The 22,466-nt window shown below is 47.3% G+C and overlaps 1 protein-coding gene across 5 annotated transcripts in view; it reads right to left on the bottom strand.

Moving 5' to 3' along the window:
* Nucleotides 1-5,044: 5,044 nt before the first annotated feature.
* LOC140074607 (uncharacterized) overlaps nucleotides 5,045-22,466 on the bottom strand; it is a 78,060-nt gene continuing 60,638 nt past the window's right edge. For all 5 annotated transcript variants that reach the window (XM_072119625.1, XM_072119627.1, XM_072119624.1 and 2 more), the window contains 3 exons: nucleotides 9,627-9,695; nucleotides 8,415-8,735; nucleotides 5,045-7,299 (listed from right to left, as the gene is read on the bottom strand). In XM_072119625.1, the coding sequence (XP_071975726.1) occupies nucleotides 6,842-7,299; nucleotides 8,415-8,735; nucleotides 9,627-9,695 (848 nt within the window). In that variant the 3' untranslated portion in view covers nucleotides 5,045-6,841. The remainder of the gene's footprint in view (nucleotides 7,300-8,414; nucleotides 8,736-9,626; nucleotides 9,696-22,466) is intronic.

Raw genomic sequence — 22,466 nt, 5'->3', positions numbered from 1 at the left:
GGGGTTAGATTTATTGTGTAAACATCACTAGGGAGTTGAGATGTGAGAATTTTCTCTTTTGTGGCAAAACCCTATGACAATGGACTCCTTAGATGTACAATGTAAAGATGGCATCTGCTCCGGAGTTCGCCTGGTGCTTCCTATGTCAGGTCTCCGCTGTATTATTAAAACTTGGCAATGAAAAAAACTAACATTTTTTCATGTGAAATTGTTTTTCTCAAGTATGTTTGTAGACCAAACCAGCTGGATCTTCCATGGTCTCGTTCTCTCCCTGTAGCTGTATAAACAATAAAGCAAAGAAATAAAAGATACAATATCATTGATTGGTTTAACCTTCAATTACTATCTGAAGTTACCGCATGCAAAAGGAAATGTAAGCACAAATATATGTTATGGTATTTTGGGCTGAAATGCGATTATAGAATAAAATCTGTGATCTGTATATTCCACAACCAGTAAGATGTATGTGCCGATAGCTGTGACTCCCACACAACTGGCACACAATTACAGCAACGCATCTCCCGGCATGAGATAGGAGGTTCATATACTCTGGCACACAGGAGCTCTGAGATCCAGGATGTTACTAGAAGAGATCAGCCCAGGACCCAGGAGGAGGTGAGAATGATATAAAAAAAAGAACAATATGAATACTCCTCCCCCAATGTTTTAACTAGCCAGATATAATCCGGGTGCATTTACACGTGGCAGTAACGCATGCGTTAATGGGTTTTGTAAACACATTGTAAACATCTCCTCTTTTCAGCTTTTCTGATGCGTTTGGAAATGGATCCGTTATTGCCACATGTGAACGCACTCTAAGTCTACATTCACACTGCCACATGGAGGACTTGTATATATGGCCAACATATATATGGCCAATATACGCCCCCCATAGACGGCAGTGGGCGCACGGTGCCCTACGGGAGCGGTGCGGTTCAGCATGGCCTATCTTTTCCCGTATTACGGCACCGTGCGCCATACATCCGACGGCACCCCCCAACGCCCCACCATCTCTGTCGCATGAAAGCCTGCGCCGTTGCGCTACAATCTGTTCGCTTGCGACACAATCCCCTGTTAAATACCTGTCCCAGCGGCGCAAATCACGAAAACATCGCAAAAGACGCGAAAAGTGCGGCCGCGGACCCTTAGTAAATAAGCCCCATATAGTTATCGCACTTTCTCGGAAAAGTAATGCTCATGCGTTGTACCAATAGTAAACATTCAATTCCTGTATTCAAAGTTTCCAGATGACTGAACAATCCGATAATAGAATGGCAATAATCAGATAGCAATATGTAACAATAGACAAATCATTATTAATATGGAGTATATGTATTTAATGTTTTCTAAACCCAATAAGAGTAGTTATAAATTATGAGCCAGTAGGCAACTCCACTATGAGCTACTTTGTACAAATTCATTAATATAGAAATGTCTGGTTGGGTTATTTCCTTGTCATGGAAGCTGATGCAATATGTGTATATACAGAAATGTAATAATGTATCTGGAAATAGCCTCTTTTTTATATCCAGTCTTTTTTTAATTGCAATACCGAATATGCAATCTATGTCATAGAATGTGTGTAATAATCAAAGAAGTACAATGGGAGCGAAAAGAAAGATTAAAGATCGCATAAGCGAACATTTAAGTGACATAGCAAAAAAGAGTAAAGATATTTCAGGGGCTACAAAACATTTTGTTGAGAAACACAACAGGACAACTCAGTTTCTGCAATTCTATGGCACAGAAAAGGTTAAGAAACCTGAGGGAGGGGGGGGGGTGCTGGTTAAGAAGCTTGCATAGAAGAGAAGCATTTTGGATTATGTCTCCTCTAGGAATGAACCATAGGGAAGATTTCATGATGATTTTTTAGACATGTCAAATATACAGTAATTTAGAAAATATATGCATAAAATAATTGAATACATTGGGGCAGATTTACTTACCCGGTCCTGTCGCGATCCCGAGGTGCGTTCTCCGACAAACATGAGATCTTCAAGATCGTGCTTCTATTTTCCTGCATGTGTCGCTTCCCCGCTCAGGTCCCCGGAGTTCACCTTCCTCTTCCCGGTGTATGTGAGTGTTATGACACAATTTGAATTGTAAATCCCGCGCTCAGTCCGAATCAGTTGGGTTGTCCGTCGGCCACAGCCCCCGATTTGTGTCCCATGCAAGTCGGCGCGATTACGCCAAAAACCCCACTTAAATGCGGCGCAAATCAGAAACAGTCGGGAAACCTGACTAAAATGTGCCGTGTTATGAGCCCCATAGTATATGAGCCCCATTTTGTCTGAAGTAGTGGTAAGTGATGTGTATCAAATAATGTGAATGCCCAATTTGTCCATATGTATTTTAAATGAGGCTGTGTGGAAACTGAAGAGAGCGATGGCTAAGTGGGGGTCCCTGAAACTGATAGCATGCTTGTTTCTGGACTTTTAATCATGTTTTCAAATAAAGAGAAATGATTTTAATCTACTGGATGCTGAGACGACTTTTCCATATATTTTACATCCTTGTCCTTGTCACTGCTCAAAATAGGCCACAGTGACCGTAGAATCCATGTCACGACAAGTGCCTGTGCATCTCACTTGATGTTGCTCCTTACTGGTGGGTTTTTATAGGAGTTCTTCCCTATTTTGGCCTTTTGCCCTATTTTAGGCCCTATGTAATGTTTTTTTTGGGGATGTCCGCTGTCCATGAACCTCTTGTATAGCTCCATGCTCTCTTTTTTCAAACTCCTCTTCTGTGGAGCGATTTCTCCTACCCCTCAGGTATTGACCTCTTTTGAAGGGTTTTGGGTTCCAGCTTTCCCAATTGAGAAGATTGTTGGTGGCTGTTCTTTTACGATAAGTCGTTGTGTGAATAGGACCCATGTGATTTTTCGTGAGATCTAGCAAATTTATTTTACTTTCTTCTATTTCTGAGGTAAATTTCATACCTATCATATTTGAATTAAGTTTCAGAACAAACTCTCGGATGTTCAAAACATCCCCCCCTTCCCCCCCGAGAACCAGCAGGTCATCGATATACCTTCCCCAGAATAAGATGTACTGCGTGTAGGGGCTGTAGGGGATTGAGCTCTCTGCTCCAGAAGCAGCCAAGGGATACACATCGCCAGAACATGTATATGATCCGCTGGGCCCAGTGCACACCTGGGACAGGTGTCATCTTACCTTCCTCCTATCCAATGTAGAAATGAAAGAGTTCTATACACTCTACATGAGAAATCCTTAAGGCGTCAGCCATTGACATGTGAGATTGTTCTTCTGAGATGGGCTCCACATTTGTCTCCCATTTCTGCCTACGGTTGAATGGATAGTTTTTAGGTATGCCCCCAGTATAAGGTTATCCTGTACGGTGATTAAACCCATTGTCCTCCCTTTATAGTCATCACAGAAGCAGTTCCAGTCGTGGCCGACGGCGCATTCCACGAATGACACAATTGTAACAATCTATAAAACTGACTGCGCAGCAGCTGCAAAGCAGAGAAGGCTATTGTCTCATTTAGATGCAATTGGTGGGTGAAAAGTCCGACATCTCGCATGGGCTGAAACCCTCCAATCTAAAAAAAATTCTGGTACTTTCGGATTCCTCTAAATAGGGGTAAATGTGGGGCAACCATTGACCTTTAGCAGCTGCTTAGTCTTTTCCCAGACCTTAATAATAAGACCTATTCTAGGGGCACGTGACCTCCCACCCAATTCCGGAAAATCCGCTTCCAGTGCTGACAAGAGGGGCTTGTGAGACGCTATTCCTTTCAGCAAAGCAGCCAACTATGAGGTTAGGAAATATATCCAGTAGTTCAGGCGTTCAGGCCCACCAATCCTCCTGCCTCCTTAGACCTTCGCAAAGTTTCATACTTAATCTGTTCCACCTTCTTCCAAATCAGTTCTCTGAATAATGACGGAAATTTATGAAAGTACCTAAGGGGAATCCAAGTTGGAGTATTATAGACAAAATAAATCCATTGGGGCATTAATATCATCTTGGTTAAATTGACTCTGCCAATCACCGAGAGGGGCAATTTGTACCACACCAAAGTCTTGGTGGCAAACCGTGATATTCAAGTTAGTATGTTAATCTGTATATAGGTCTTGCAGAGATATTTAACCCCTTACCGATGCGCGCCGTAATAGTATGTACAGGTACTATGTGCGCAGGTACATGGAGAGGGCTCACAAAAGTGCAGCATGCGACCCTTAGTAAATGTGTCCCATTAAGTAAACCCGCCATAAAGGCTGTTAGCAGATATATATAAATATATATGGGGTGGCCGAGCAGCCACATCCAGCACCATTGGGGCACATCTAATAGGCTTCACAGTGACGGCAGCTCAGCTCGACCATGCCCTGAATTAACATTTTCCAAACAAACAAGTGCAACAATGCTGATGAGTATGTAAGATGCTAAGGTAAATACGAGCATGTTAGGTAATACCAATCAATGCAGAGTAGAAGCTACATCTAGGCAATAACAACACACACTGCAGTGTCAAAGAAAGAGAGGTTTTATGAAACAAAGCCTGATATGCTAATGCGCTTCAGTCTCAATTAACACCTATAGAGCCTGAAGCCCCTCAGACCCATATGCAAATTTTAATAACCTTTTTTGTGCAAAAAAAACCAGGACATAAGAAGAGAAGAGCAGTGTCACGGGTGTCCCCGCGATCCATGTCACGGATCGCGGGCGCACCTGTGCTCCTCTCCGTAGTGCTGCTCCCCCCGGCCCGCACTCACCTCTCCATGCTCCTGGTCCCGCCCTGGCTAGGCTCTCGAGGCTGATTGGCGCTGTCACTTCCGGGAAATTTTATCATGGTCAATTGTCCTCAATCCTGGAGGGGAACAGCCCCAAAATTATCAAGGGAGATAGAACTAACCCCCTAACCTGTTAATGGGTGTTCATAATTATGTGTTATGTCCATGTTAATTGGATAGATATGATTTGTTTGTATTTCCCTCCAAAACGAATAACATAACCCCCCCCCCCTCATTTTGTCCAGAATAAGACTCAAGCCAACTCCTGCGGAAGTGTGAAAACCCTTTCTTACAATATTACAGGATCTGTTATGACAATACTTACATAAAACTTACCAAAATCTGTAAAAAGGAAATCAAGTCAGCCAAAATACAAAATGAAAGACAGGTGGCTAAAGATAGCAAAACAAATCCCAAGAAATTTTTTTAAGTATATTGATACAAAAAAAATGGGTGAGAACAGGTTGGACCCCTTTATTCTGAAAATGGGGCATCAGTGACTGGAGACCAAGAGAAGGCGGAGATACTTAATAGGTTTTTTAGCTCCATTTATACGATACAAGAAAGAACTTCTGACGTGGGTGGTGCCAGTGCGAGTCATGGATCCTGTGATATACTAGACTGGCTGAATGTAGGCATTATCCAATCTAAGCTCAATAAAATCGATGTGTACAAAGCTCCTGGACCAGATGGGTTACACCCCAGAGTTCTAAAAGAACTCAGTTCTGTTATTGCTGTACTGCTGTCTAAAATCTTCAGGGATTCTGTAATGTCTGGTGTGGTGCCAAGTGACTGGCGCAAGGCAAATGTGGTGCCAATATATAAAAAGGGCTCTAGAACTTCGCCTGGCAATTACAGGCCTGTAAGCTTAACTTCCATTGTGGGGAAAATACTGGAAGGGTCAGGAAATGACTATATACTGGAGTATGTGACATCAAATAGTATAATAAGTGACAGCCAGCATGGGGTTACTAAGGATAGAAGTTGTCAGACTATCCTGATCTGCTTCTATGAAGAGGTGAGCAGGTGCCTGGATGGAGGAGCTGCTGTGGATATTGTGTTCTTGGACTTTGCAAAGGCATTTGACACTGTCCCTCATAGACGCCTGATGGGTAAAATTAGGGCTATTGGTTTGGCAGAAATCATTTGCAATTGGATTGAAAACTGGCTGAAGGATCGTATCCAGAGAGTTGTGATCAATGATTCCTACTCTGAATGGTCACCAGTTATGAGTGGTGTACCCCCGGGTTCTGTGCTTGGCCCACTACTATGTAATATATTTATTAATGATATAGAGGTAGGAAGGTCTGGGTTTCATTGTTTATACTGTTAAATGTTAAAAAATTGAAAACTTTTTTGCTGGTTTTCAATCAAAATTTTATTTGATAAAAAAAAGTTGTATGGAGGGTCTCAGTTATGAGGAAATATTAAAACAACTTGATTTATTAAGTCTGGAAAAGAGACGATTACGAGGGGACATGATTAATGTATATAAATATATGAATGGTCCATACAAAAAATATGGTGGTAAGATGTTTCAGATTAAACCAAATCAAAAGACGAGGGGGCACTGTCTCCAGCTGGAGAAAACAAGGTTTAATCACCGGAGGCGACAGGGCTTTTTTACTATGAGAACTGTCAATCTGTGGAATAGCTGGGCTCAGGCGCTGGTCACAGCAGGGACAGCAGAGAGCTTCAAGAAGGGTCTAGATGCCTTTTTAAACCTAAATAACATTGATTGTTATGCTATATAGAATTGTTTCCCCTAAATCTCTTCCTCATCCAATCCCTTCCCTTCCTTGGTTGAACTTGATGGACAAGTGTCTTTTTTCAACCGTATAAACTATGACACTATTTTGAACCAAGGTTCCCTTGCGGGTTGCAAAAGCACTAACGGAGATTATTTTGGCCGCCTGGCCCTAAAGTGCGATTTAGGATTTGTAAATTAGGATTGGAATTTAGAAGGGAAAGGTGAACTATACACAATAATATATGGCAATATTTTGTTCTATTACCAAACCTTCCAGAAAATGTGCAGTGTTATACAAGCTTTTGCAATTTTTGTGAATGCAAAACATAATATCATATTAGTTACACATGTGTTTCTTCAGCGGCTTCGCCTCATCATCCCCTTCCTCAGATAACTCATGGTCTGGGCGCATACTCTCACTACCCTCTCTTATTATACAGTGAGCCTTCACCTCCGTTTCCTCTTTGCCTCTGTTATTTAGCAGTAAAGTCTCTACATGGTCATTGTCCTGTGGTGATTCAGTGCCTCCACCATCTGTAATCCTCGCCTCCTTAGATTCATCTTCATTAAGTGCCTCCGCATTTTCACTGGAAGATCCTTCTCCAGATATTTTTATTTCTTGTTCTAGAAAAGAGCGAGAAGTTTCTTTATTCTTCTTCTCCTCTTGCTGCTGTTCCTTTGCCTCCTCGCTGGTAGAATATTCCTCGGAGTGGTCAGTCCGATCTTCTTCTAAAGCCTTTTTATCTGCTGTTATAATCGGGTTCTGATCGGATCTTTTCAGCGATTGGAGGTTTCCTGCATAAAATAAAACAATTTGAATAGTTTCGTTTTCATAATAAAATTAAATATTAGAGATTATTGGAGATTCTTTTAAAGAATTGTGCACTGGACACATATTAAAGTTAACTGATTTAAAGATATCAACAGATGTAAAGACATTTACAGACATTTCTTAACCAGCAGCATGAATAGTTTTTATGAATGTCTTTATGATAAGACAGTATAACGTTCCAAAGTTTGCTGCATCTTCAATTGATCTATGACCTTTGCCTCACTATGAGGTCGAGGGAAACAACCATTGCTGTAGGGGGCGTTGTTTTGCCGTCAATAGCGTCGCTAGCGCCAGAATAGTGTTTTAAGTATTTACATGGTGTATGCTACCAATGTCGGCCAGCAAGATTTCTATGACTCACTTATTAACAGGGTCTTGCAGGATTATAGCCTTCTTAAAATTCTTGGTGGGGACCTAAATTCAGTAATGAACTCAGTAGAGGATCGAACTTCGGAGGGTGATTGCAGAGGGGACACTATTCTTTGTAATATTTTATCGCATGTAGGTCTGAGGGACATGTTTAGACTTCTGTTCATTTCGACTCTGCACTGGAACGCCCCTTTATGTGCAGAATTTTGTGGCACGGCTGATACAGTACGACCGCGACACAAAACTGGCGCAGACATTTCATAAATAAATGTACGAGCAGTTTGCACGTTCTTTACATTGCAAAGTCAGACGCAAAACTGGCGTAAATGCTTTGATAAAACACTTCTTTATGCTCCGTAGCGATGAACAAGTACATGAATTGCAAAGATGGAATTAACAGGAGGTGGGGCCCACCGGAGGATTCTCTGATTCTCCGCTGGGCCAGTCTGACCCGGAGTGTAACCTCATAGATGCCATTGTCAGGAATGAAAAAAAAATTTTCGCTATAGCAATGTATTGATGGAAAAAAACTACTGGCTGAAAATGGCTTCAGAGACCTGGTTATTTGTGTCTTTCTTAGAATTTCTCTCCAATGTTTCCTGTATGTTTAGCAGCAGGCATGGAATAGCATTAACTAGACATGGTTGTGAATCAGAAAGTATGATTGACATATTGTACATGGCGTATGTAAGTGTATATTACTACTCACCAGTCACATTCAGCCATCCTGTAGTCTTCTGTGTCATGAACTCGGGGCCTTGCACCCTGCACATGTATTTTATCTTATCATCTTTATATGTTACTGGTCTGAGGGTTAGACAGAATCCATATTTACATCCGTCCAAGCGTTTTAATTCAATGCGTCTACGTGTATCATTTTCATCTATTAGTGTTTCTGTGTTCTCACTCTGTTCATACCACCATGCAGTGTATACTTCAGGTCTGTAATTGTATATTGTGCACTTCATTGTGGCCTCTTCATTCAGTATCAGATCTGGGACCATTATTGCATTGATCACAGGCAGATCTCCTGTACAAACACACAATACATGAATACAGAGGTTCATAAAATATCACTCAATGCAATTTTACACAAGTATCTCCTGTAGCTGCATGTTAAGTCATATTAAAAATTGATCGTTCCTTTGATTAACCATTTATATGTCCGGCATTCTCAGCAGACATTCAGACCATATAAAAGCTTTAGTATCTGAAATCAGTATAAATCTGCTATTGTGTTATGTGATGTGCATAAGGGAGAGGTTGCAGAGGCTACTGGGCGTTATTCAATTTAATTCATATATTAAAGAACGTGGGATTGTTCTACAGATTACAGTCGACGATCATCTAGAACTAAATGCTCGGCTCACCTGCTGTGGCATCCACTTTCACCAATTGTAAACTGTAAGTAGCAATAAAATGGTCCACACTCTCATTTTTCTGTGAAACTGATAATCCTTTATTTCTTTGGCGCAGTGAAAGCCATAAAACCAGCATGAGACAAGGAGCAGTTCCCAAACACATCTGATGTGTTTCTGATCCTTCACGATTGTTAGTCACAGATGAAAGTGTCAGCATTGATAAATCAAGAAGATATGAAAGGCCCGTTCCACACTTGCGGGTGTGATGCGATCAACTCGCATCACACTCTCAGCGAGTGCTGCCTGCAACTTCCGTCCCGAACGCTGAAAACCGGAACTGAACTGACATGCTGAGTTCAGTTCCGGTTTTCAGCGTTCACAGCTCAAAATTGTGTATGAGCCCCTAACAATACACCGAGACGTGAGACGGACACAAAAACCTCTGCCGTATGACCTGAGAAGTGAGGAGGAGAAGAGATGTTAGGGAGTAACTATACAAGTGAAAGGTATAAGTGATGTATGTGCACATGTAAATAGCTTCTCTTTCCTTTTCCACTTACCAGGGTTGACGTCAGTGTTTTTCTTCTCTTCCATCTCCATTGAACTAGACCCTTCTCCATGACCCGCATCTGTTATTGTGTTAGAATTAGTCAAGATTTATACTTGTTTTTGTTTCTTTTTTTTCCGTTATGTAAGCACCACAAACATTTCCATAGACAGGGGACATCCTCTACACCTAGACGAGAGGAGGTTCTACCATCACCATACACAGGGGACATCCTCTACACCTAGAGGAGAGGAGGTTATACCATCACCATAGACAGGGGGCATCCTCTACACCTAGAGGAGAAGAGGTTCTACCATCACCATAGACAGGGGGCATCCTCTACACCTAGAGGAGAGGAGGTCCTACCATCACCATAGACAGGGGGCATCCTCTACACCTAGAGGAGAGGAGGTCCTACCATCACCATAGACAGGGGACATCCTCTACACCTAGAGGAGAGGAGGTTCTACCATCACCATAGACATAGGGGATCCTCTATACATAGAGGAGAGGAGGTTCTACCATCACCATAGACATAGGGGATCCTCTATACCTAGAGGAGAGGAGGTTCTACCATCACCATAGACAGGGGGCATCCTCTACACCTAGAGGAGAGGAGGTTCTACCATCACCATAGACAGGGGGCATCCTCTACACCTAGAGGAGAGGAGGTTCTACCATCACCATAGACAGGAACATCCTCTACACCTAGAGGAGAGGAGGCTCTACCATCACCATAGACAGGGGGCATCCTCTAGACCTAGAGGAGAGGCAGTACTACCATCACCATAGACAGGGGGCATCCTCTACACCTAGATGAGAGGAGATCCTACCATCGCCATAGACAGAGGCCATCCTCTACACCTAGAGGAGAGGAGGTTCTACCATCACCATAGACAGGGGACATCCTTTACACCTAGAGGAGAGGAGGTTATACCATCACCATAGACAGGGGGCATCCTCTACACCTAGAAGAGAGGGGGTTCTACCATCACCATAGACAGGGGGCATCCTCTACACCTAGAGGAGAGGTGGTTCTACCATCACCATAGACAAGGGGCATCCGCTACACCTAGAGGAGAGGAGGTTCTACCATCACCATAGACAGGGGGCATCCTCTACAACTAGAGGAGAGGAGGTTCTACCATCACCATAGACAGGGGGCTTCCCCTACACCTAGAGGAGAGGAGGTTCTATCATCACCGTAGACATAGGGTATCCTCTATACCTAGAGGAGAGGAGGTTCTACCATCACCATAGACAGGGGCATCCTCTACACCTAGAGGAGAGGAGGTTCTACCATCACCATACACAGGGGGCATCCTCTACACCTAGAGGAGAGGAGGTTCTACCATCACCATAGACAGGGACATCCTCTACACCTAGAGGAGAGGAGGTTCTACCATCACCATAGACAGAGGGGATCCTCTATACCTAGAGGAGAGGAGGTTCTACCATCACCATAGACAGGGGGCATCCTCTACAACTAGAGGAGAGGAGGTTCTACCATCACCATAGACAGGGGGCTTCCCCTACACCTAGAAGAGAGGAGGTTCTACCATCACCGTAGACATAGGGGTTCCTCTATACCTAGAGGAGAGGAGGTTATACCATCACCATAGACAGGGGCATCCTCTACACCTAGAGGAGAGGAGGTTCTACCATCACCATAGACAGGGGGCCTCCTCTACACCGAGAGGAGAGGAGGTTCTACCATCACCATAGACAGGGGACATCCTCTACACCTAGAGGAGAGGAGGTTCTACCATCACCATAGACATAGGGTATCCTCTATACCTAGAGGACAGAAGGTTCTACCATCACTATAGACAGGGGGCATCCTCTACACCTAGAGGAGAGGAGGTTCTACCATCACCATAGACAGGGGACATCCTCTACACCTAGACGAGAGGAGGTTCTACCATCACCATAGACAGGGGACATCCTCAACACCTAGAGGAGAGGAGGTTCTACCATCACCATAGACAGGGGGCATCCTCTACAACTAGAGAAGAGGAGGTTCTACCATCACCATAGACAGGGGACATCCTCTACACCTAGAGGAGAGGAGGTTCTACCATCACCATAGACAGGGGGCATCCTCTACACCTAGAGAAGAGGAGATTCTACCACCACCATAGACAGGAGGCATCCTCTACACCTAGAGGAGAGGAGATTCTACCATTACCATAGACAGGGGATATCCTCTACACTTAGAGGAGAGGCGGTTCTACCATCACCGTAGACAGAGGACATCCTCTATACCTAGACGAGAGGAGGTTCTACCATCACTATAGACAGGGGGCATCCTCCACACCTAGAGGAGAGGAGGTTCTACCATCACCATAGACAGGGGACATCCTCTACACCTAGACGAGAGGAGGTTCTACCATCACCATAGACAGGGGACATCCTCTACACCTAGAGGAGAGGAGGTTCTACCATCACCATATACAGGGGGCATCCTCTACACCTAGAGGAGAGGAGGTTCTACCATCACCATAGACAGGGGGCATCCTCTACACCTAGAGGAGAGGAGGTTCTACCACCACCATAGACAGGGGGCATCCTCTACACCTAGAGGAGAGGAGGTTCTACCATCACCATAGACAGGGGGCATCCTCTACACCTAGAGGAGAGGAGATTCTACCATTACCATAGACGGGATATCCTCTACACTTAGAGGAGAGGCGGTTCTACCATCAACATAGACAGAGGACATCCTCTACACCTAGACGAGAGGAGGTTCTACCATCACCATAGACAGGGGACATCCTCTACACCTAGAGGAGAGGAGGTTCTACCATCACCATAGACAGGGGGCATCCTCTACACCTAGAGGAGAGGAGGTTCTACCATCACCATAGACAGGGGGCATTCTCTACACCTAGAGGAGAGGAGATTCTACCATCACCACAGGCAGGGGGCATCCTCTACACCTAGAGGAGAGGAGGTTCTACCATCACTATGGACAGGGGGCATCCTCTACATCTAGAGGAGAGGAGGTTCTACCATCACCATAGACAGGGGACATCCTCTACACCTAGAGGAGAGGAGGTTCTACCATCACCATATACAGAGGACATGCTCTACACCTAGAAGAGAGGAGGTTCTACCATCACCATAGACAGGGGACTTCCTGTACACCTAGAGGAGAGGAAGTTCTACCATCACCATAGACAGAGGGCATCCTCTACACCTAGAGGAGAGGAGGTTCTACCATCACCATAGACAGGGACATCCTCTACAACTAGAGGAGAGGAGGTTCTACCATCACCATAGACATAGGGGATCCTCTATACCTAGAGGAGAGGAGGTTCTACCATCACCATAGACAGGGGGCATCCTCTACAACTAGAGGAGAGGAGGTTCTACCATCACCATAGACTAGGGGCATCCTCTACACCTAAAGGAGAGGAGGTTCTACCATCGCCATAGACAGGGGGCATCCTCTACACCTAGAGGAGAGGAGGCTCTACCATCGCCATAGACAGGGGGCATCCTCTAGACCTAGAGGAGAGGAGATCCTACCATCGCCATAGACAGAGGGCATCCTCTACACCTAGAGGAGAGGAGATCCTACCATCGCCATAGACAGAGGGCATCCTCTACACCTAGAGGAGAGGAGGTTCTACCATCACCATAGACAGGGGACATCCTTTACACCTAGAGGAGAGGAGGTTATACCATCACCATAGACAGGGGGCATCCTCTACACCTAGAAGAGAGGGGGTTCTACCATCACCATAGACAGGGGGCATCCTCTACACCTAGAGGAGAGGTGGTTCTACCATCACCATAGACAAGGGGCATCCTCTACACCTAGAGGAGAGGAGGTTCTACCATCACCATAGACAGGGGGCATCCTCTACAACTAGAGGAGAGGAGGTTCTACCATCACCATAGACAGGGGGCTTCCCCTACACCTAGAGGAGAGGAGGTTCTATCATCACCGTAGACATAGGGTATCCTCTATACCTAGAGGAGAGGAGGTTCTACCATCACCATAGACAGGGGCATCCTCTACACCTAGAGGAGAGGAGGTTCTACCATCACCATAGACAGGGGGCATCCTCTACACCTAGAGGAGAGGAGGTTCTACCATCACCATAGACAGGGACATCCTCTACACCTAGAGGAGAGGAGGTTCTACCATCACCATAGACAGAGGGGATCCTCTATACCTAGAGGAGAGGAGGTTCTACCATCACCATAGACAGGGGGCATCCTCTACAACTAGAGGAGAGGAGGTTCTACCATCACCATAGACAGGGGGCTTCCCCTACACCTAGAAGAGAGGAGGTTCTACCATCACCGTAGACATAGGGGTTCCTCTATACCTAGAGGAGAGGAGGTTATACCATCACCATAGACAGGGGCATCCTCTACACCTAGAGGAGAGGAGGTTCTACCATCACCATAGACAGGGGGCCTCCTCTACACCGAGAGGAGAGGAGGTTCTACCATCACCATAGACAGGGGACATCCTCTACACCTAGAGGAGAGGAGGTTCTACCATCACCATAGACATAGGGTATCCTCTATACCTAGAGGACAGAAGGTTCTACCATCACTATAGACAGGGGGCATCCTCTACACCTAGAGGAGAGGAGGTTCTACCATCACCATAGACAGGGGACATCCTCTACACCTAGACGAGAGGAGGTTCTACCATCACCATAGACAGGGGACATCCTCAACACCTAGAGGAGAGGAGGTTCTACCATCACCATAGACAGGGGACATCCTCAACACCTAGAGGAGAGGAGGTTCTACCATCACCATAGACAGGGGGCATCCTCTACAACTAGAGAAGAGGAGGTTCTACCATCACCATAGACAGGGGACATCCTCTACACCTAGAGGAGAGGAGGTTCTACCATCACCATAGACAGGGGGCATCCTCTACACCTAGAGAAGAGGAGGTTCTACCACCACCATAGACAGGAGGCATCCTCTACACCTAGAGGAGAGGAGATTCTACCATTACCATAGACAGGGGATATCCTCTACACTTAGAGGAGAGGCGGTTCTACCATCACCGTAGACAGAGGACATCCTCTATACCTAGACGAGAGGAGGTTCTACCATCACTATAGACAGGGGGCATCCTCTACACCTAGAGGAGAGGAGGTTCTACCATCACCATAGACAGGGGACATCCTCTACACCTAGACGAGAGGAGGTTCTACCATCACCATAGACAGGGGACATCCTCTACACCTAGAGGAGAGGAGGTTCTACCATCACCATATACAGGGGGCATCCTCTACACCTAGAGGAGAGGAGGTTCTACCATCACCATAGACAGGGGGCATCCTCTACACCTAGAGGAGAGGAGGTTCTACCACCACCATAGACAGGGGGCATCCTCTACACCTAGAGGAGAGGAGGTTCTACCATCACCATAGACAGGGGGCATCCTCTACACCTAGAGGAGAGGAGATTCTACCATTACCATAGACGGGATATCCTCTACACTTAGAGGAGAGGCGGTTCTACCATCAACATAGACAGAGGACATCCTCTACACCTAGACGAGAGGAGGTTCTACCATCACCATAGACAGGGGACATCCTCTACACCTAGAGGAGAGGAGGTTCTACCATCACCATAGACAGGGGGCATCCTCTACACCTAGAGGAGAGGAGGTTCTACCATCACCATAGACAGGGGGCATTCTCTACACCTAGAGGAGAGGAGATTCTACCATCACCACAGGCAGGGGGCATCCTCTACACCTAGAGGAGAGGAGGTTCTACCATCACTATGGACAGGGGGCATCCTCTACATCTAGAGGAGAGGAGGTTCTACCATCACCATAGACAGGGGACATCCTCTACACCTAGAGGAGAGGAGGTTCTACCATCACCATATACAGAGGACATGCTCTACACCTAGAAGAGAGGAGGTTCTACCATCACCATAGACAGGGGACTTCCTGTACACCTAGAGGAGAGGAAGTTCTACCATCACCATAGACAGGGGGCATCCTCTACACCTAGAGGAGAGGAGGTTCTACCATCACCATAGACAGGGACATCCTCTACAACTAGAGGAGAGGAGGTTCTACCATCACCATAGACATAGGGGATCCTCTATACCTAGAGGAGAGGAGGTTCTACCATCACCATAGACAGGGGGCATCCTCTACAACTAGAGGAGAGGAGGTTCTACCATCACCATAGACTAGGGGCATCCTCTACACCTAAAGGAGAGGAGGTTCTACCATCGCCATAGACAGGGGGCATCCTCTACACCTAGAGGAGAGGAGGCTCTACCATCGCCATAGACAGGGGGCATCCTCTAGACCTAGAGGAGAGGAGATCCTACCATCGCCATAGACAGAGGGCATCCTCTACACCTAGAGGAGAGGAGATCCTACCATCGCCATAGACAGAGGGCATCCTCTACACCTAGAGGAGAGGAGGTTCTACCATCACCATAGACAGGGGACATCCTTTACACCTAGAGGAGAGGAGGTTATACCATCACCATAGACAGGGGGCATCCTCTACACCTAGAAGAGAGGGGGTTCTACCATCACCATAGACAGGGGGCATCCTCTACACCTAGAGGAGAGGTGGTTCTACCATCACCATAGACAAGGGGCATCCTCTACACCTAGAGGAGAGGAGGTTCTACCATCACCATAGACAGGGGGCATCCTCTACAACTAGAGGAGAGGAGGTTCTACCATCACCATAGACAGGGGGCTTCCCCTACACCTAGAGGAGAGGAGGTTCTATCATCACCGTAGACATAGGGTATCCTCTATACCTAGAGGAGAGGAGGTTCTACCATCACCATAGACAGGGGCATCCTCTACACCTAGAGGAGAGGAGGTTCTACCATCACCATAGACAGGGGGCATCCTCTACACCTAGAGGAGAGGAGGTTCTACCATCACCATAGACAGGGACATCCTCTACACCTAGAGGAGAGGAGGTTCTACCATCACCATAGACAGAGGGGATCCTCTATACCTAGAGGAGAGGAGGTTCTACCATCACCATAGACAGGGGGCATCCTCTACAACTAGAGGAGAGGAGGTTCTACCATCACCATAGACAGGGGGCTTCCCCTACACCTAGAAGAGAGGAGGTTCTACCATCACCGTAGACATAGGGGTTCCTCTATACCTAGAGGAGAGGAGGTTATACCATCACCATAGACAGGGGCATCCTCTACACCTAGAGGAGAGGAGGTTCTACCATCACCATAGACAGGGGGCCTCCTCTACACCGAGAGGAGAGGAGGTTCTACCATCACCATAGACAGGGGACATCCTCTACACCTAGAGGAGAGGAGGTTCTACCATCACCATAGACATAGGGTATCCTCTATACCTAGAGGACAGAAGGTTCTACCATCACTATAGACAGGGGGCATCCTCTACACCTAGAGGAGAGGAGGTTCTACCATCACCATAGACAGGGGACATCCTCTACACCTAGACGAGAGGAGGTTCTACCATCACCATAGACAGGGGACATCCTCAACACCTAGAGGAGAGGAGGTTCTACCATCACCATAGACAGGGGGCATCCTCTACAACTAGAGAAGAGGAGGTTCTACCATCACCATAGACAGGGGACATCCTCTACACCTAGAGGAGAGGAGGTTCTACCATCACCATAGACAGGGGGCATCCTCTACACCTAGAGAAGAGGAGGTTCTACCACCACCATAGACAGGAGGCATCCTCTACACCTAGAGGAGAGGAGATTCTACCATTACCATAGACAGGGGATATCCTCTACACTTAGAGGAGAGGCGGTTCTACCATCACCGTAGACAGAGGACATCCTCTATACCTAGACGAGAGGAGGTTCTACCATCACTATAGACAGGGGGCATCCTCTACACCTAGAGGAGAGGAGGTTCTACCATCACCATAGACAGGGGACATCCTCTACACCTAGACGAGAGGAGGTTCTACCATCACCATAGACAGGGGACATCCTCTACACCTAGAGGAGAGGAGGTTCTACCATCACCATAGACAGGGGACATCCTCTACACCTAGACGAGAGGAGGTTCTACCATCACCATAGACAGGGGACATCCTCAACACCTAGAGGAGAGGAGGTTCTACCATCACCATAGACAGGGGGCATCCTCTACAACTAGAGAAGAGGAGGTTCTACCATCACCATAGACAGGGGACATCCTCTACACCTAGAGGAGAGGAGGTTCTACCATCACCATAGACAGGGGGCATCCTCTACACCTAGAGAAGAGGAGGTTCTACCACCACCATAGACAGGAGGCATCCTCTACACCTAGAGGAGAGGAGATTCTACCATTACCATAGACAGGGGATATCCTCTACACTTAGAGGAGAGGCGGTTCTACCATCACCGTAGACAGAGGACATCCTCTATACCTAGACGAGAGGAGGTTCTACCATCACTATAGACAGGGGGCATCCTCTACACCTAGAGGAGAGGAGGTTCTACCATCACCATAGACAGGGGACATCCTCTACACCTAGACGAGAGGAGGTTCTACCATCACCATAGACAGGGGACATCCTCTACACCTAGAGGAGAGGAGGTTCTACCATCACCATATACAGGGGGCATCCTCTACACCTAGAGGAGAGGAGGTTCTACCATCACCATAGACAGGGGGCATCCTCTACACCTAGAGGAGAGGAGGTTCTACCACCACCATAGACAGGGGGCATCCTCTACACCTAGAGGAGAGGAGGTTCTACCATCAACATAGACAGCGGACATCCTCTACACCTAGACGAGAGGAGGTTCTACCATCACCATAGACAGGGGACATCCTCTACACCTAGAGGAGAGGAGGTTCTACCATCACCATAGACAGGGGGCATCCTCTACACCTAGAGGAGAGGAGGTTCTACCATCACCATAGACAGGGGGCATTCTCTACACCTAGAGGAGAGGAGATTCTACCATCACCACAGGCAGGGGGCATCCTCTACACCTAGAGGAGAGGAGGTTCTACCATCACTATGGACAGGGGGCATCCTCTACATCTAGAGGAGAGGAGGTTCTACCATCACCATAGACAGGGGACATCCTCTACACCTAGAGGAGAGGAGGTTCTACCATCACCATATACAGAGGACATGCTCTACACCTAGAAGAGAGGAGGTTCTACCATCACCATAGACAGGGGACTTCCTGTACACCTAGAGGAGAGGAAGTTCTACCATCACCATAGACAGGGGGCATCCTCTACACCTAGAGGAGAGGAGGTTCTACCATCACCATAGACAGGGACATCCTCTACAACTAGAGGAGAGGAGGTTCTACCATCACCATAGACAGGGGGCATCCTCTACAACTAGAGGAGAGGAGGTTCTACCATCACCATAGACTAGGGGCATCCTCTACACCTAAAGGAGAGGAGGTTCTACCATCGCCATAGACAGGGGGCATCCTCTACACCTAGAGGAGAGGAGGCTCTACCATCGCCATAGACAGGGGGCATCCTCTAGACCTAGAGGAGAGGAGATCCTACCATCGCCATAGACAGAGGGCATCCTCTACACCTAGAGGAGAGGAGATCCTACCATCGCCATAGACAGAGGGCATCCTCTACACCTAGAGGAGAGGAGGTTCTACCATCACCATAGACAGGGGGCATCCTCTACACCTAGAAGAGAGGGGGTTCTACCATCACCATAGACAGGGGGCATCCTCTACACCTAGAGGAGAGGTGGTTCTACCATCACCATAGACAGGGGGCATCCTCTACACCTAGAGGAGAGGAGGTTCTACCATCACCATAGACAGGGGGCATCCTCTACAACTAGAGGAGAGGAGGTTCTACCATCACCATAGACAGGGGACATCCTCTACACCTAGAGGAGAGGAGGTTCTACCATCACCGTAGATATAGGGGATCCTCTATACCTAGAGGAGAGGAGGTTCTACCATCACCATAGACAGGGGCATCCTCTACACCTAGAGGAGAGGAGGTTCTACCATCACCATAGACAGGGGGCATCCTCTACACCTAGAGGAGAGGAGGTTGTACCATCACCATAGACAGAGACATCCTCTACACCTAGAGGAGAGGAGGTTCTACCATCACCATAGACATAGTGGATCCTCTATACCTAGAGGAGAGGAGGTTCTACCATCACCATAGACAGGGGGCATCATCTACAACTAGAGGAGAGGAGGTTCTATCATCACCATAGACAGGGGGCTTCCCCTACACCTAGAGGAGAGGAGGTTCTACCATCACCGTAGACATAGGGGATCCTCTATACCTAGAGGAGAGGAGGTTATACCATCACCATAGACAGGGGCATCCTCTACACCTAGAGGAGAGGAGGTTCTACCATCACCATAGACAGGGGGCCTCCTCTACACCGAGAGGAGAGGAGGTTCTACGATCACCATAGACAGGGGACATCCTCTACACTTAGAGGACAGGAGGTTCTACCATCACCATAGACATAGGGCATCCACTATACCTAGAGGACAGGAGGTTCTACCATCACTATAGACAGGGGGCATCCTCTACACCTAGAGGAGAGGAGGTTCTACCATCACCATAGACAGGGGACATCCTCTACACCTAGACGAGAGGAGGTTCTACCATCACCATAGACAGGGGACATCCTCAACACCTAGAGGAGAGGAGGTTCTACCATCACCATAGAAAGGGGGCATCCTCTACAACTAGAGGAGAGGAGGTTCTACCATCACCATAGACAGGGGACATCCTCTACACCTAGAGGAGATGAGGTTCTACTATCACCATAGACAGGGGGCATCCTCTACACCTAGAGAAGAGGAGGTTCTACCATCACCATAGACAGGGAGCATCCTCTACACCTAGAGGAGAGGAGATTCTACCATTACCATAGACAGGGGATATCCTCTACACTTAGAGGAGAGGCGGTTCTACCATCACCGTAGACAGAGGACATCCTCTACTCCTAGACGAGCGGTGGTTCTACCATCACCATAGACATAGTGCATCCTCTATACCTAGACGAGAGGAGGTTTTACCATCACTATAGACAGGGGGCATCCTCTACACCTAGAGGAGAGGAGGTTCTACCATCACCATAGACAGGGGGCATTCTCTACATCTAGACGAGAGGAGGTTCTACCATCACCATAGACAGGGGACATCCTCTACACCTAGAGGAGAGGAGGTTCTACCATCACCATATACAGAGGACATGCTCTACACCTAGAAGAGAGGAGGTTCTACCATCACCATAGACAGGGGACTTCCTGTACACCTAGAGGAGAGGAAGTTCTACCATCACCATAGACAGGGGGCATCCTCTACACCTAGAGGAGAGGGGGTACTACCATCACCATAGACAGGGGGCATCCTCTACACCAAGAAGAGAGGAGGTTCTACCATCACCATAGACAGGGGCATCCTCTACACCTAGAGGAGAGGGGGTACTACCATCACCATAGACAGGAGGCATACTCTACACCAAGAAGAGAGGAGGTTCTACCATCACCATAGACAGGGGCATCCTCTACACCTAGAGGAGAGGAGGTTCTACCATCACCATATACAGGGGGCATCCTCTACACCTAGAGGAGAGGAGGTTCTACCATCACCATAGACAGGGGACATCCTCTACACCTAGAGGAGATGAGGTTCTATCATCACCATAGACAGGGGACATCCTCTACACCAAGAGGAGAGGAGGTTCTACCATCACCATAGACAGGGGACATCCTCTACACCTAGAGGAGAGGTGGTTCTACCATCACCATAGACAGGGGACATCCTCTACACCTAGAGGAGAGGTGGTTCTACCATCACCATAGACAGGGGACATCCTCTACACCTAGAGGAGAGGTGGTTCTACCATCACCATAGACAGGGGACATCCTCTACACCTAGAGGAGAGGTGGTTTTACCATCACCATAGACAGGGGGCATCCTCTACACCTAGAGCAGAGGGGGTCTACCATCACCATAGACAGGAGGCATCCTCTACACCAATAAGAGTGGAGGTTCTACCATCACCATAGAAAGGGGCATCCTCTACACCTAGAGGAGAGGCGGTTCTACCATCACCATATACACGGGGCATCCTCCAATTCAAGAGGAGAGGAGGTTCTACCATCACCATAGACAGGGGACATTCTCTACACCAAGAGGAGAGGGGGTTCTACCATCACCATAGACAGGGGACATCCTCTACACCTAGAGGAGAGGAGGTTCTACCATCACCATAGACAGGGGCATCCTCTACACCTAGAGGAGAGGAGGTTCTACCATCACCATAGACAGGGGGCATCCTCTACACCTAGAGGAGAGGAGGTTCTACCATCGCCATAGACAGGGGGCATCCTCTACACCTAGAGGAGAGGAGTTTCTACCATCACCATAGACAGGGGACATCCTCTACACCTAGAGGAGAGGAGGTTCTACCATCACCATAGACAGGGGGCATCCTCTACACCTAGAGGAGAGGTGGTTCTACCATCACCATAGACAGGAGACATCCTCTACACCTAGAGGAGAGGGGGTTCTACCATCACCATAGACAGGGGGCATCCTCTACACCTAGAGGAGAGGAGGTTATACCATCACCATAGACAGGGGGCATCCTCTACACCTAGAGGAGAGGTGGGTCTACCATCACCATAGACAGGGGGCATCCTCTACACCAAGAAGAGAGGAGGTTCTACCATCACCATAGAGAGGGGCATCCTCTACACCTAGAGGAGAGGAGGTTCTACCATCACCATAGACAGGGGACATCCTCTACACCTAGAGGAGATGAGGTTCTACCATCACCATAGACAGGGGCATCCTCTACACCTAGAGGAGAGGAGGTCCTACCATCACCATGGACAGGGGACATCCTCTACACCTA

This window comes from Engystomops pustulosus, chromosome 8 (assembly GCF_040894005.1).
Source record: "Engystomops pustulosus chromosome 8, aEngPut4.maternal, whole genome shotgun sequence".
Taxonomy (NCBI): Eukaryota; Metazoa; Chordata; class Amphibia; order Anura; family Leptodactylidae; genus Engystomops; species Engystomops pustulosus.
This window is presented reverse-complemented; position numbering and strand designations above follow the sequence as displayed.